Source organism: Sorghum bicolor, chromosome 2 (assembly GCF_000003195.3).
Source record: "Sorghum bicolor cultivar BTx623 chromosome 2, Sorghum_bicolor_NCBIv3, whole genome shotgun sequence".
Taxonomy (NCBI): domain Eukaryota; kingdom Viridiplantae; phylum Streptophyta; class Magnoliopsida; order Poales; family Poaceae; genus Sorghum; species Sorghum bicolor.
In genome coordinates, this window is record NC_012871.2 from 72,886,858 (window position 1) to 72,903,911 (window position 17,054).

The 17,054-nt window shown below is 45.5% G+C and overlaps 1 protein-coding gene across 1 annotated transcript; it reads right to left on the reverse strand.

The window, feature by feature from the left end:
• On the reverse strand, positions 637-1,961 carry LOC8079169 (nuclear transcription factor Y subunit B-10). The gene has a single exon (XM_002463118.2). The coding sequence runs from the start codon at positions 1,700-1,702 to the stop codon at positions 1,046-1,048; it is 657 nt and encodes a 218-aa protein (XP_002463163.1). The 5' UTR covers positions 1,703-1,961; the 3' UTR covers positions 637-1,045.

Below are 17,054 nucleotides of genomic sequence, written 5' to 3' on the forward strand. Positions count from 1 at the left end.
CACATGCCTCCCCAAACAGTGCTTATTAAAGCGACTTGTCAAGAAAAACAAAACACACACTAAACTATCCTGCAGCCAACTTGCAACACACGCTCAACGGCGCCTCAATCAAATCAGTCTTAAGTTTCTTACCCGCAACTCTTCTTAAAAAGTTTCCAGGCTCACAAGTTAATTCTCAAAACTCAAGATTAGACCATATTTAATTAGAGTTTGTTTGCTTGGCTGAAAACCCGTGGCTGAAAGTTGCTGATTTGTTGTGTTAAATGATTGACATATTTTATAGATAAGCTCAAGGGATATGAGAATTTTGTTGTTGTTGTTGTTGTTACTATATCTTTCCTTGTCCCAATCGACTCTATTAAGGATGATTGTGGGACCAAGGATTTGATCCTACTTGTCATATACTCGCTGCATTCCCAACTGTAATCATTCCAAATTGTAGGTACAGAGCTTTTAGTATCTAAATATAACGTACATCTAGGTGCGTAGCCAAAACTATATATTATAAAAGCTAAAACTGCTTATAATTTGAAACTGAGGGTATCATTTTTTTTCTTTTGAATGATTAAGCTAGTGCCGACACTTGTCATCACGTGACATGACATCTTAAAATTTAAAATTATCTCAACAGCAATGGAAGCAAAGCACCAATTAATAAGTAGATCAAAAGGAGCAATGGGAGTAGGAAAATAGAAAAAAAGTCACGATCGGTAGTTACCAGAGTCATAACATACTAGGTAAGCTAAGCATGTCAGATTGTCAATGGCAGCATTTGTGTCATAGGGCAAGGCTACTCGCCAGTCGCCAATTCGCCATAGCTCAGTTTAGCAGCAGCTTATAGGAGTACAAATCATGGGATTACCGAGAGGTTAACTATCTTAACCATATCACTGGCTCCATTCAGGCAGCACATCATTACTTACCAAAAAAAAAGAAAAGGAAGAAAACGAAGGTTAACTTATCCAGCAGGCCGGCGCTAATTGCCGACGACACCAAGCAAGAAGCCGGCGGCGGGCCTGAGCCATGCAAGCATGGACGGCGACGGTCACAACCTGTCCTGCCTGCCGAGACCTGACGGCGACGACGACGAGCCTCCGCCGTGGCCATACGCGCCACCTTTCCCACCCATGACCATCTGGTGGTGCGGTGGCTGCGGGTACCCTGACGCAGCCGGTGGGGAGCCGCCGTACATGGGCTGTCCCATCATCATGATCATGCCGCTCCCGCCTCCGCCGGCGCCGCCGTACATGCCATAGCCGCCGACGGGCCCGCCCGCGCCATTGTGCGCTGACGACGGCGTCGACTCCCTGTGCGGCTGCGAGACGCCGGAGGAGGAGCCCGCGACGCCCGTGGCGGCCTTCTCGCCCTCGAGCTCGCGGAACTTGTGGAGGTAGAGCTTGAGCGGCTCGATGTAGTCCTCAAAGCCGAGCGTGGTCATGGCCCAGAGCAGATCGTCGCCGTTGATAGTCTTGCGCTTCTCGCGCTGGCACTTGTCGGAGGCCTCGCCGGTGATGAAGGAGATGAACTCGGACACGCACTCCTGCACCGTCTCCTTGGCGTCCTTGGAGATCTTGGCGTTGGCCGGGAGCGCCTTCTTCATGATCCGGCTCACGTTCGCGATCGGCAGGAACCGGTCCTGCTCCCTCGGCGACGAGAAGTCCGCGTTGCTCGGCCCGCCGGACTCGTTGTCGGAGTCCGGCATCGCGGCCCAGCCACCAACCAGTGTCGTCCGGTCAAGTCAAACAACTCAAACGATCCAAACGCTCTGCTTCCGAAGCAAGAACGTCCAGAGCAGCAAGCAGCGGGAGCGCAGCAAACGCAGAGGAGGACGTGTAGAATCAATCTGGCCTGGGAGGGGAGAGGAGGAAGACGAGAGAGCAGGAGAGCAGCGGCCGGAGGCGGAGCGCGAGGTGGAACTGGGAGGGAGAGGGGGAGCGGGGGGGGAGAGGGGTTTGAGAGCGGAGGTGAGAATTCGTGGGATGCATCGTGGGGATAAGAACGCATCGAGGGGGCGACGTGTCGCGCCGACGGCCGTTTGTTTGTCGATAAGTCTGGGGGCCAGCCGGCGCCCGCCGATGCCGTCCGTTTCCGCCACGCTGGCGGGGCCGGTGCCGTCCGCCGTCCACGTGGGCCAGGGCACGCGCGATCGGGTGCGTGATCCACGGGGTGGTCCCCGGGGTGGCTGCCACGTAGGAGTGAGGACGTGGAGGGGGTGAGCCTGACGTGTCCTGGGTCCATTGACCGCTTGTGTGACGTGTCTACGGCGCTACAGCTACGGCGACTGTGCTAGGCGCGCTCGTTTCAACTTTCAACTGCAAATATCTTGGGAGATGGTGAGAGGTGAATTGACACCATACTGATCTTTCTTAATAATATAAAATTGCTACCGGAACCATCCTATGATCGGCGCTAAGAACTAGCGATGTCCCTACCCCCTAGTGGCGACACTTATTAGGATTGTTTGGAGGTGCAACTAATACTCTATTTGCCATACCTTCACCATTAGCTTCATGAGTTGTTTGAATTTTTTTTGGTCAAATAGGTCTTTCGAAAATAGTTTCATCCATAAAACTATGTAAATCATGCTGCCACTTCTTATGGGGTGAGATAGAACAGAAAATAGTAATTTTTCATAGCTTCACCTCACACTTGTGAAGCGAGGCATTCAACATGCGTGGCAAGCGCGTGCTATCGGAGCTCACAACCACCGGCGCGAACCCCAGTGTCAGGGAGGAGACGTGAAGAAGAAGATGAGATGGGGAACAAGAAAGAAAAAACAGAGATGAACATTATGGTCTTTTATTCTTTTGGTCTACCATTTGAAGTTGTTTGTCAAACGGGTCTTCAAAATAGTTTTACCTTTCTCGAGAGAAAAGCTGCTTGTGAAGTTGAAAACAAAGAAAATAGCTTCAATAGTGAAGTTAAGCTGTGCCAAAAGAGATCTAATAGTTAGCAAGGTATAATAGCTAAAAAGTTACTAACTATTAGCTAGGTAGTTATTAGCTAATATTTTCTCTCTATTCCAAATTATAAGCTATTTTGGTTTTTTCTTACATATAGCTTATACTATGTCTATACATCTATGTATATATATACAGTTAAAACACTAATCAGACAGCAGGGCTCTTTATATATACTCTCTTCATACCTATAAAGAAAATCATTTTGGACAAGATTTGGATCAAATATTGAGAATATAAATCATGAATAACTTTAAAATTATTGAGTTAAAAAATATGAAAACTATATAAATAGAATTATCTTGAAAAATATTTTCTTAAAAATATACATATACCACTTTTTAATAAATATTATTATAAAAAATGAGTCAAAGTTAGACTTTAAAGACCATATCGTTGTCCTAGATGACTTTCTTTATAGGTACTCTCATCTTCAATAAACCACATTATGTATATATTCATACTTGTTTATCGGTTTGAGTATGTTCATATACTTATATTAAGATACTCTAGATCTTACCATGCGAAAAAAATTCAAAGGAATTCATATTTTTTTTAATATATTACTAAAATGCCACTACTGTAGTATATATAATAAGTATAACCACATACTCTATTTATGCATGCATATTTAACATATATACTACCTTAGATTGTTTAGTATAGATCATATACTTCGTCTACATACACTTCATCAGGCCATATACGCTCTAAATTTAGAGATGTACACATGGGAGTAACTACTACTGGGGAGTAGAAAGAAATTATCCTATATATATCAAAAATTCTGGCTAGATGGACACGTCCCTATCTAAAATGATGCCACATCACCCACGCCACTAAACAAGCATAGATCCAAAATAAAAACGATAGCCTTTGGCCACTAACGGCCAACCACTCCGAAAACAGGCATTTTCTTTCTAGTGATGCAAAAGCATCCGATGCTGCTAACCAACATATATCTAGGTCAAAGCCTCTACGGGGCCTGCCAAGTGGCATCAACTGAAGTGCCCTAGTTTGTGCACTGCCCCTTTTGCATATTTCCTAGGTTTCACACTTGGATTTTATACCTAATAATAGTGTCAGCTAATAATTGGTTCCATTTGATTTGAAAATACTACTCCGTAGCTCAGGATTTCGTTCATTCTAAAAAGTAGGAGTATGCATCATGCATGAGTCATAATGAGCCAACAATAATGTCCCTTAGTTAAAATTAATCTCGGAGTATAATGAGTCACTTGTGCAATTGTGCTTTGTTTTCTTTTATTAAGCGCAAGTTCAAAAGCCACAAACTTCCCGTATAATGGGTGCTCCACTTGATCGATCCCCACCCAATGGCATGGTAATTTGCAACGATGAAATAAAGTTTGATTTTTCTTTGCCACATGATTGTCCTTGGACCTTGATCATTAGCGGGATACTGGGATTTGAACATTTATTTAGTACTCCCTTCATTCTAAACTATAGTCTGTTTTGGTTTTCTAGATATATGCTATTCTTAGATATATAATAGTGTTGATGCAAAATTGATCTGCAAACACAAAGGGCTAATACCCAATTCAAACGTTAAGGCGTGCCAGCCGATTTGACCTTACTACCGGCAAAGGTGATAACTCGAATACTTTAGTCCTGACAACAGCGATGCGCCCGGATGTCACGGCTAAGAGGTACTCACGCGGAACTTGAGAACACGCCGAGCTTAAGTCGACGAATTCCTAAGAACTCGTAATAAAAGAAAAAAAAAAGTATGACGAAGTCGTCGAAAAGTAGATGTTGGAATATGAGTAAAAACGTGTGTTTGATTGATTGATTGATAGATCATTACAAAGCCCTAGGGTCTATATTTATACCCTGCTCAAAGAGCTATAACTAAATACGACCAGAATTCGAATTCCAAATTACACGGAATCCGTATACAAAACGACTTAAACAAATAAGGAAATAACTCAGCTATCCCTCGTGACAAATTGAAACTCTTCCACAACCCGATCAGCAGCTTCCAGACTCCCCCTCTGTATCATCGGCAGACTCTTTTGCCATGGTCATCGGCAGACCTCCTTATCATAGTCATCGGCACAGACACATCATCACCTGTAAACTTAGTCACGTCCAACCTCTCCTTTATCGGCAACCATCCTCATCGGCAGCTCATCCTGTAAACCACATACTGTCATCTTATCCTGCCATCCTGGACACGCGCCCAAAAACGGTGTCAACACATGCCCCCCAATTTCGGAGTATGAAACTATTAATGCTCCGAAATTTTCTGCAGTAATGATGCCTTTTCCTGCAATTAATGCTCCCAATCTGGTAACCGACAACCTCAATCCAAACAACTCCGATCCTATTCTCCTGCAGATCCCTCGAAATCCTCAACTTCCTGAACGGGCACTTCCTTCTCATCCGCACATCGGCAATATTACCGTTACGAAGATCTACCGATGGACTAATCAGGACGTTTGTACAAATGGCTACCTTTACTTTATCCGCCCATCGGCAATATGACCGTTACAGTATGCTGCCGATGGACCGACCAGAAGATCCCGCACAGTAAAATATCTTCAGGTAACGACCGCTCCCCGTCAAATCACTTGCACAATCCCTTGATTATCGTGCGAACAGTTACCATATCTACCTGAGCATCCTCGGGTTTCTCGGATGCGGCAAAGAGATAAGTCAGATTTGCCCTTGCCCGTTTCATCCTATAAATAGTTCCTTCTCGGGTACTCTTTCTCCATCACATCATTTCACCATCCCTACTTTTACTTTTCCAGCGGCGTCGCCATTCACAACCTTCAGGATCTCCGACAAGTACTCCTGTTCATCAACTCCGGTGCCCTCAAACGTTCTCTTCACGACAAGATGGCCATTGGCTTCGTCGTCCCTGAGGTCAGATCTCCATCTCATCTCCTGTATTTTTTCTCGTATTCCTGTTCATCCGCGATTCATCTTACTGAATATCTTCCTTTTTCTTTGTATTATTTTTTTTATTCCCCAAAACACTAGGAGTTGTCCAACAAAATTGTCATCCCCACCGATCAACCACACCTCCAATGTCTGGGCCCTCTAGGGGATCCAGATCCAACTGACCTTATCAATGCAGAAACCAACAGGATTCCCTTTAGAGCCGAAAATTTTTCTTTAGATCTGTGGAAAGACACCTTTCGCTCTTGGCCCAGCCCTACTGTAGGGTGGAAAGATTGGTTCTTGAGAGTCAGTAATTCGAATGAAGTCCAGTGGGGTGAAAGGAAGCTAGCCCAATGCATCAGGCTATCTATTGCCGATATGCACAAGAACGAGTCGCTGTTGATAGCTGCGTCTTATTTTTGGTCAGATACCCTTAATGCTTTCGTCTTTGGCCACGGCCCTGTTTCTCCCACTCTTGCCGATGTAGCTATGCTCACTGGTCTAGACGTCTCTTCTGCCGATAGCACCCACTTCTTTGATACCGCTCCTAGTGCCAAAGTGGAGACTCGCGCTATCGGCGGTTGGTCGGGGTACATTCAGAAGTACCGTGGGAAGGGGCATGTCACCATAAAGGAACAAACCACCTTTCTGAACATGTGGCTGGACAAGTTCGTATTCTGTGGTCGATCGGTAGGACCGACTTCAGTCTATCTATCGGCGGCAGAGAGACTGGCTAACGGTGGCCAATTTCCTCTCGGCCGATACTTGCTTGGCGCTGCTTACCATCTTCTCCATCAGGTAGCCCAGAAACTCCTGCTTGGTCAGTCTATCGGCAACTTGGGAGGTCCATGGTGGTTTATTAACATGTGGCTCAATCTGCACTTGCATAAGCGCCTTGACTTCAACTTGTTCACACAGCATTTCCCAAGAGATATAGTCGAAAATCATGTGTTGGGCGAAGAGGAATCGGCAACACGCGCCCCCCTGAACTTTGGCGAAGCTGCCATAGTTTTACCTGGTTTAGGGAGTAATCCAGATCAAATCGGCCGATTCTTCCAGACTCTGTATGAGGGACTGGCCAGAGATGAACGACCAAGGTTGGCTTATGATGATCCAGACAGCATGCTCCCTCTAACCTTCAATCCATTTGATGAAGCTCTTGACAGGGATAATGAGGTGATGATGGCAATTGTGACTCCCAGAGCCATACCAGTGAATTTCTTTAGTAGCACAAAAACCTCTCCCCAAACCTATGAATTTTACAATCCATCCGCCTTAGCCCGTCAGCTAGCTTTCGGCCAGTTGCCGATTGCACTTCCTTATGCCGATGTGATAAAACCCAGAGAACCCATGACCAACTTTCTTGAATGGATTCGAGTAGCCCAACTACCACCAAATGCCGATACAGATGTAGATCTGTCAGAATGGGTTCCAGCTGCCTTTATTACTCAGGCATACAAGCTATGGTGGGCAGAATGGAAAGAGCATCTATTCTGCAGATCGGCGCTCTCATACCGCGGCATGATCGACCCCGAATACGAAATCCCCGATGACACTGTAAGTATTTTAAACCGATGTTTCATTTTTCAATACTATTTCCATCGGTAGCTTACCCTTGTATTCTTTTTGCAGGTTGACAACATCCCCCATCGGTTAGCAGGAGTGGCAAGCCGATCGACTTGTTTCCATCAGGCCCGATCTCCTCAATCGGCCACAATGCTCCCACTCTGGCTTCCGTCGTGCATCGGGGTGTGCGCCTCAGGAAAGTCACCACCAAGAGAGCTCAGACATCACCTACTGTAGCTGCCTCCACTCTGGCGCATGCTTTCAAGGCAATTTGTCAAATCTTTTTCTTTTACACTGACCATCTTTATATCGGCTACATCTGCGCTTATAAACCCCTTTTCGTTGTTGCAGCAAACCGGTGCATCGGCAAAAGCCAAGCACCAAAGTGCCGATGCCCCCCAGTCTAGCCAGCCAAAGAGAAAGGGCACCAAAGGTGCTAAGGCTGGAACAAAGCGCCAGAAAGTGGCAAGTCCCCCTCCTCCTCCGGTGTCTCCAATCCCGGTGGAGTCCTCTCCTTCTTCTCCAGGAGTCCAGACGCAGCAAGCATCATCTCCCCAACCAATGCAGGAAGCACCATAGATGCAAGAACCCCAGCAGGAAGAACTTCAAACAGAAGGTACATCAGCTGACGTGGGTGAACAAACAACTGGCCCGGCGGGTCCAATTATATCATCGGCGGTTCTCCCGATTCAGACAACTGTAGTTCCTCCTCCAGGTAACATATTTCAACAATACCTCCGTCGATAAACTTATTCTTATTTAGTCTCATAACCCTTCCTGTCTTTTTTCAGTTGATATCGTCCCATCGGCAACCTTAGCCGGTCAACCTACATCTCCATCGGCATCTTTCAGACAAAGGCAGGAAATAGCCTTAAAACAAGTAAGCCACCCAACCTTTACCAGCATTATTTGCCGATTCTCCGAGTATGAACTAACTTTGCTCTCCCTCCTAGGAAGAAGATTCTCCCGACAGCCTGTTCTCCTTCGCCATCGATCTCTCTGAAGAAGAAGGCGAAGAGGCAAGCTCTTCTCAGACAGTTGGCATTACATCGGCAGAGATCAGGACCAGACTGGAGGAATTGTCAGCTCTCCTTCACTAGGACACAGCGCAATTGGTTGACGACTCCGACCCTACCAAGACCCTGTTCAGAACTCTCAGAGGCCAAATCCCAGCCGATGTCGAAGAAACCCTTTTCCAAGCCGCTCATTTGGAGAGTCGCCAGCTGCAGTACCAGAGAGCTTCTCGGCGCCTTGCCGATAGAGCTGCTCAGACTCAACTCTCCGACGAAATGAGGAAAGAGAAGCTCTTGACCGATGAGAAGCACAAGAACATCGGCATCCTGAGATCTTCAGGAGACGCGCTGAAGCAGAAAATATCCGATCTATCGGCAAGAAGAGAGTCCTTGTTGGCAGAACTCAAGGAAGTGGAGGACGCCTTATCCCAAGCTCAACAGGAAGAGAGCCAACTGCCAGAGACCATCAAGCTTCTTGAGCACGAGCGAAACGTTCATGGTCGCAAGGCACTTCAACTGAAGAAGAAACTGAAGCCGATAGAAGGTTCTGCCGATGATGACATTAAGGAGATAGAAGCAGCCAACCAAATTCGGCTACGCGCTCTATCGGCAATCCAGGCGCTGCTTAACACATAAAGTTTTCATCGGCATCATATCTGTGCTTTCCTGCTTCTTCAGCTTTTAGTCCAGCCGATAGGATTGTTATCGGCAACTTTTGAAACACTAAGCCCCCAAACATTTGAATCCAGCCGATAGGAGTGTTATCGGCATTTAAACTTTTATGCATCGACCCATATGCTGGGGTAGTACTTCTTTAAATATTTGCCATTTAATGCTCTAGGAAATTCAACTCCTTCGAGAGTTTCTAGAATATAGGCATTACTAGGAGCCGATCGACTTATCCGATAAGGACCTTCCCAATTAGGAGACCACTTTCCAAACTTCGCACTTTTAGTCCCGACTGGCAAAATTAATTTCCATACCAAATCCCCATCGACAAACTCCTTAGCCTTTACTTTCTTATCATGCCATCTAGCAACTCTCTTCTTATTTTCTTCTATACTCATTAAAGCTTTTAACCGATGCCCTGCTAGATCATCCAACTCATCGGTCATCAAAGTAGTATAATCATCGGCGGTTAACCGATCTTGAAAAGATAATCGCCTGGATCCGGCCTTAATTTCCCAAGGCAACACTGCATCATGTCCATACACCAATTGATAGGGTGACACCTTGGTTGATCCATGACAAGCCATCCGATAAGACCACAGTGCTTCATTTAACAATGTATGCCACCGCTTAGGATTTTCTTCAATCTTTCGTTTAATAAGCTTGATAATCCCTTTGTTAGACGCTTCGGCCTGCCCATTGGCTTGAGCATAATAAGGAGAAGAATTCAACACTTTAATCCCCATACCGATTGCGAATTCATCAAACTCCCCCGATGTGAACATAGTGCCCTGATCGGTAGTAATTGTCTGAGGAATCCCAAATCGGTAAATAATGTGTTCCTTCACAAAATCAATCATATTGGCCGAGGTGACCTTCTTTAAAGGAATAGCTTCAACCCATTTAGTGAAATAATCAGTGGCAACCAAAATAAACTTATGCCCCTTACTAGATGGTAGATAAATCTGGCCGATCAAATCGATAGCCCATCCCCGAAACGGCCAAGGCTTGATAATAGGATTCATAGCCGATGCGGGTGCTCTTTGAATGTTACCAAACTTTTGACAACCTTGACATCCCTTGAAATACTTAAAGCAATCCTCAAGTATAGTCGGCCAAAAATATCCATTCCTTCTAATCATCCATTTCATCTTGAAAGCCGACTGATGTGCTCCACATACCCCTTCATGGATCTCTCCCATCAAACTCCTAGCTTCGTCATCACCTAAACATCGGAGAAGAATCCCATCAATAGTTCGATAATACAATTCATCTTCAAGGAGCACATATTTGGTTGCTTGAAATAGAACTCGTCTTTCAACTTTTTTGGATGGATCCTTTAGATAATCAATAATTTCCTTCCTCCAATCATCGGCACCGATTGTCGATATTGCATTAACCATAGGCTGATATCCCGAGGCATGCTGAGCCAACCGATTGGCCTCTTCATTATGCAATCGAGGAATATGCTCTAATCGGAAATCTTTGAATTCTTTCAACAGTCGCATGCTTTTCTCGAAATGAGTTATGAGAACTTCACTTCGGCATTCATAGCTCCCGGCCAATTGATTTATAACCAACATAGAATCCCCAAAAATTTCAACAGCATCAGCACGAACTTCTCTTAACAACTCCAATCCCTTGATCAGACCCTGATACTCAGCCTGATTATTTGTCGATGTAGCAACAATCGGCAAGGAAAATTCATACTTCCTCCCCTTAGGGGAAACTAATACAATGCCGATTCCTGCCCCCCGGTCACATGTAGATCCATCAAAGAAAAGTGTCCAGGGCACAATTTCCAAGGCCTCCACTACACCGCAATGCTGAGTCACAAAATCGGCCATAATCTGTCCTTTAACTGCCTTAGCCGATTCGTAACGCAGATCGAACTCCGACAGTGCTAAAATCCATTTACCGATCCTGCCACTCATAATCGGCATAGATAGCATGTATCGGATCACATCATCTTTGCAAACAACAGTGCATTCGGCCGATAATAAATAGTGCCTCAATTTAATACACGAAAAATATAAGCATAAGCATAACTTCTCAACGGCCGAATACCTGGTCTCAGCATCAATTAATCTCCTGCTTAAGTAATAAATTACACGCTCTTTCCCTTCAAATTCTTGAATCAAAGTCGAACCGATAACCGTCCCATCGGTAGACAAATACAATCTGAAGGGCTTTCCCTGCTGAGGTGGAACTAGAACTGGAGGATTCGCTAGATATTTCTTGATTTCATCCAAAGCCAACTGCTGCTCTTTTCCCCAAATAAACTCTTGATCGGCTTTCAACTTAAGGAGAGGACTGAAAGCACGAATCTTACCAGACAGATTGGATATAAATCTCCTGATAAAATTTACCTTGCCGATCAAGGACTGGAGCTCAGTCTTGTTGGTAGGGGCCACTATTTTATTGATGGCATCAATAGATCTTCGACTAATTTCAATCCCCCTTTGATGTACCATGAAACCAAGAAACTGCCCTGCCGACACACCAAATGCACATTTATTGGGATTCATCTTCAACTCATGCTTCCTTGTGCACTCTAACACCTTTTGTAAGTCGGCAAGATGCTTTGAGAAATCCCCAGATTTAACCACCACATCATCAATATAGATTTCCACCAGCTTGCCGATGAACTCATGAAATATAAAATTCATGGCTCTTTGATAAGTAGCACCAGCATTCTTTAACCCAAAGGTCATGACTATCCATTCAAATAACCCAACATGACCAGGACACCTAAATGCGGTTTTTGGAATATCTTCCTCTGCCATGAATATTTGATTGTATCCTGCATTGCCGTCCATAAAACTGATGACCCGATGACCAGCCGCGGCGTCAACCAATAGATCGGCAACAGGCATTGGGTATCCATCCATCGGCGTAGCTTTATTGAGATTCCTGAAATCAATGCACACCCGAAGCTTCCCGTTTTTCTTGTAAACCGGAACAACATTGGAAATCCATTCGGCATACCGACACTGCCGAATAAACTTAGCTTCAATAAGCTTAGTGATTTCGGCCTTAATATCATGTAGAATATTAGGATTACATCGGCGAGTTGGCTGCTGATGTGGCCGAAATCCAGACTTGATGGGTAACCGATGTTCAACAATTGATCGGTCTAAACCAGGCATCTCGGTATAATCCCAGGCAAAGCAATCTTTATATTCCTTTAACAAATTGGTTAATTGCTGCTTACACTCAGGATTTAACTTAGCACTAATAAAAGTAGGCCTAGGCTTATCACCACTACCTATATCTACTTCTACCAAATCATCAGCCGATGTGAACCCCTGGCCTAATTTCCCATCATCGGCGAACCTATCCATTAAAAACCGTCGTCAGAACCGACTGCTTGGATCGGTGGAATCTCGTAATCGGCAACTTTGAGAAAATCCTTCTCCCAAACTTCCCCTGAAATGCACCTAGTCCTCTCATAGGTATCCGCTTCTGCTGATGCAATAACATAAGAAGAATCCCCTGGGACAATCTCAATTTTGTCGCCTACCCACTGAACCAGACATTGGTGCATTGTAGACGGAATGCAACAATTGGCATGAATCCAATCTCTTCCCAACAATAAGTTATAAGCACCCTTTCCACTGATTACGAAGAAAGTTGTCGGCAAGGTTTTGCTGCCGATGGTTAACTCCACACATATTGCCCCTTTGACTGGAGACACGTTTCCTTCAAAATCCTTGAGCATCATATCGGTCTTGGTCAAGTCCCGATCCCCTTTCCCAAGCTTCCGATATACTGTATATGGCATAATATTAATAGCAGCTCCACCATCAACTAAGATCTTGGTCATTGGCTGCCCATCAACCCTTCCTTTGACGAACAGAGCTTTGAGATGCTGTCTCTCGTCATCGGCAGGTTTCTCAAAGATAGCCGTCATCGGATCCAGAGCCAGCTGGGCTATCTGATCGGAAAATTCCAACTCATCATCACTGGATGGTGCAAGAAACTCCATTGGTAACATAAAGACCATGTTAACTCCTGCCGATGGACCTCCTTTCTTAGGATCTGATTGCTGCTGATCTCCAGACTGACCAGAGTTTTCGCCCTTGTTTAGCTCCTCTTGCCTTTCACGCTGCAATCTCCTTTTCTGTGTCTTGGTCAACCCTTCAGGACACCATGGAGGGAGTGGCTTTTGCCTTGCTGCCGGGCGTCGGTTCTCCCTTGACTCCATACGATATGTGTTAGCATCCCTGCAAAATATAAACTCATCGGGAATTCGCGCATTAGCCATCTCCTCGAGCTCTTCCTGGTTTCTGGGAAAATATTGGACACGATCACCAAGCCTATCGTGCACGCTAAGCCTGCCCCCCAGCCGATCATGAACCGATGCTCTTCCTCTGATCGGCCCATCAAATCGCCGATGGTCATCATGATAACGCCGATCAGTCCTGTCGTACCGATCATAACCATTGCACTCAGGGCAGTCTCTGACCGTAGGAAGCTTAATATTTTCCTCCCAGCAATGGATGAAGAACGGGCAGTTCCAATGATCTCTATGCCGATTCCACTCCTGTCGGCGTCTTTCTTCCTCCCGTCGATGATCTTCTTGCTGGCGCCGATACCGATCTTCTTGTTGCTGCCAGTTCTCTCGAGGTCTTCTATGAGTTATAACGATACCAGACCGAGGGGGCCTACCCGAACTGGTTCCTTCCTGGACTAAGCCCTTACTTTTTGCATCGGCAGCAGTAACTTGATGTTGAGGATCTACCGATGCACTTTTCTCGGCTGTTTCCCTTGGCATCCAACATGTTTGTCGGGAAAGGATGTTGGTCTATCTTCATCGGCTTCTGGGTCTTGGAACTGTCAAACTTAATCCTCCCAGACTCTATTGCCGATTGCAGCTGCTGTCTGAAAACTTTGCATTCATTAGTATCATGAGAAGTTGCATTATGCCACTTGCAATATCTCATCCTCTTCAACTCCTCAGCCGATGGGATCACGTGATTAGGAGACAGCTTGATCTGACCTTCCTGGAGTAGAAAATCAAATATCTTATCGGCCTTAGCGGTGTCGAAGGCGAACTTCTCTGGTTCTTTCTGCCCAAAAGGACAAGACATCGGCTTCTTGTTTTTGACCCACTCTGCCAAGCCGATGACTGGTTCCTCATCAGAATCGGAGCTCGTTGCTTCATCAACAAATGATACTTTCTTGTTCCATGCTCTTTTAGGCTCGAAAGGCTTGACGTCTTGATCAGAAATCCTCTGCACCAAATGACTTAAGCTTTCAAACTCCTGAGAAGCATACTTATCCCTGATGTGTGGCAATAAACCCTGGAAGGCCAAATCGGCTAGCTGCCGATCATCTAGAACCAGACTGTAGCATTTATTCTTAACTTCCCGTATCCTCTGCACGAAACCTTCAACTAATTCATCATTGCGCTGTCTCAACTTGACCAAGTCGGTGATCTTCTTCTCATGAACCCCGGAGAAGAAGTATTTGTGGAATTGCTTCTCCAGATCGGCCCAAGTAATCACTGAGTTGGGAGGTAATGATATGAACCAAGTAAAGGCCGATCCAGATAATGATGATGAAAATAGACGAACCCTCAATTCGTCCCTGTTACTAGCTTCTCCGCATTGAATGATGAACCTGTTGACATGCTCCATGGTTGACGTGTCGTCCTGCCCGGAAAATTTGGTAAAATCCGGTACCTTGTACCGATGTGGAAGCGGGATCAAATCATATGCAGGAGGATACGGTGTCCGATAAGAGTAAGTGTTGACTTTGGGTTTTATCCCAAATTGTTCCCTCATTACTTCAGCAATTTTATCGGCCCAATATGCATCGGCATCCTGCCGATGAGGAGGCTGCGGGTCCGGCATCTGATGGCGAACCTCCACGTGTCTGTTCGGGGCATGATCTGCACGGAACACTGGGTTGATCGTCGGCCCTCCAATCTGCGGACCACCAAACTGTTGTCCACCGATTTGTTGTCCCCCGAGTTGCTGTTCGAAATTCATCGGCTGGTTGGGAATCCCCTGACCTTGGAACCCGGGATAGACCTGTCCTTGCTGGAACCCTGTAGCCTGATAACTCTGCTGGGGCGATTGTGGAAAAGACTTGCTGTCCAAGCCACCCATTATTAGTATTCATCGGCATAGGTGCTGCCGATGATTGGTAACTGGGTACCATCATCGAATTGACATACCCCGACTGGGCCATAGACCTCTGTTGCATCAGCATCGAAGCTGCCGATGCATTAGGCATCTGGAACATTGAATCTTGAGGATTCCTAGTGTAAGGCCTTGCAGTAGTAGTTGTCGTATACCGGGGACTCTGGTTCAACGGCGCATTGGAAAGCGCCGATGTCATAGGAGTCTTGCCCCTCATGTCGGTTATCTGCGATGTACCTGGCGTCAATTCTGGAGGCATACCATAACCCCACCAGTTAGGAGGAAGAGTCAACCCTGACATTGCCGATGCTAACATATTTGTAGTCAGCTTATTCTGCCCACCTAAAGTCTGCGGGTTAGTTGTCATCGGTACGGATAGTGCACCAGTAGCTCCCGATGTACTTGGAGGGACGACAGATTGTGCACTTGCAGCCGTCAAAGCAGCCGATGGAGCCGTGACCTCTGGTGCCGTTGGCTGATGATGAGAGGGGCCCACATAATCTGGTGGGATTTGTCCTTCCTTGAAAGTTCTTGCCACGGCATTGAAAACCGTATTAGACAGTACACCAGCTTGGTTGATCAAAGCTCGGTTAATAGCACTGTCAACCATATCTTGAAGCTTGCCAGGATTGGCTTCGAAGGTAACCTGCCGTGGTGCCGGCAATGCATCTTTCTGGATCACCTCGCCGCTCCTGTTTATGCTGAAAGACCTCAGGCATTGCAGCTTGAATTCTTCCATGGCTTGGGCAATAGCTTGCTTCTGCTCATCCTTGAGATTGGCCTCCGTCACGGGGATGACGTTCTCCTGATCGAAGTCAGAGATCGACATGTTGATCTTGATCTTGAATCTGTCCCACCGAGCGTGCCAAAAGATGTGTTGATGCAAAATTGATCTGCAAACACAAAGGACTAATACCCAATTCAAACGTTAAGGCGTGCCAGCCGATTTGACCTTACTACCGGCAAAGGTGATAACTCGAATACTTTAGTCCTGACAACAGCGATGCGCCCGGATGTCACGGCTAAGAGGTACTCACGCGGAACTTGAGAACACGCCGAGCTTAAGTCGACGAATTCCTAAGAACTCGTAATAAAAGAAAAAAAAAGTATGACGAAGTCGTCGAAAAGTAGATGTTGGAATATGAGTAAAAACGTGTGTTTGATTGATTGATTGATAGATCATTACAAAGCCCTAGGGTCTATATTTATACCCTGCTCAAAGAGCTATAACTAAATACGACCAGAATTCGAATTCCAAATTACACGGAATCCGTATACAAAACGACTTAAACAAATAAGGAAATAACTCAGCTATCCCTCGTGACAAATTGAAACTCTTCCACAACCCGATCAGCAGCTTCCAGACTCCCCCTCTGTATCATCGGCAGACTCTTTTGCCATGGTCATCGGCAGACCTCCTTATCATAGTCATCGGCACAGACACATCATTACCTATAAACTTAGTCACGTCCAACCTCTCCTTTATCGGCAACCATCCTCATCGGCAGCTCATCCTGTAAACCACATACTGTCATCTTATCCTGCCATCCTGGACACGCGCCCAAAAACGGTGTCAACAAATAGAAAATGCATATCTAGCAAAATCAAAATGTTTTATAGTTTATAATGCATTGAATAGTACTTTCTCTGTTATAAATTATACTGACAATTTAGGTTTTCTAGATATATTGATTGATTTCTTTATTATATATATAGACATAATATATATCTAAGTGTATAATAAAAAAATCTGCATTCAAAAAAGTTAAAATGTCTTGTAGTTTAGAATA

Bases quoted from the DNA above. Each gene is read 5' to 3' on its own strand.
- LOC8079169 (XM_002463118.2), bottom strand. From the start codon at position 1,702: ATGCCGGACTCCGACAACGAGTCCGGCGGGCCGAGCAACGCGGACTTC.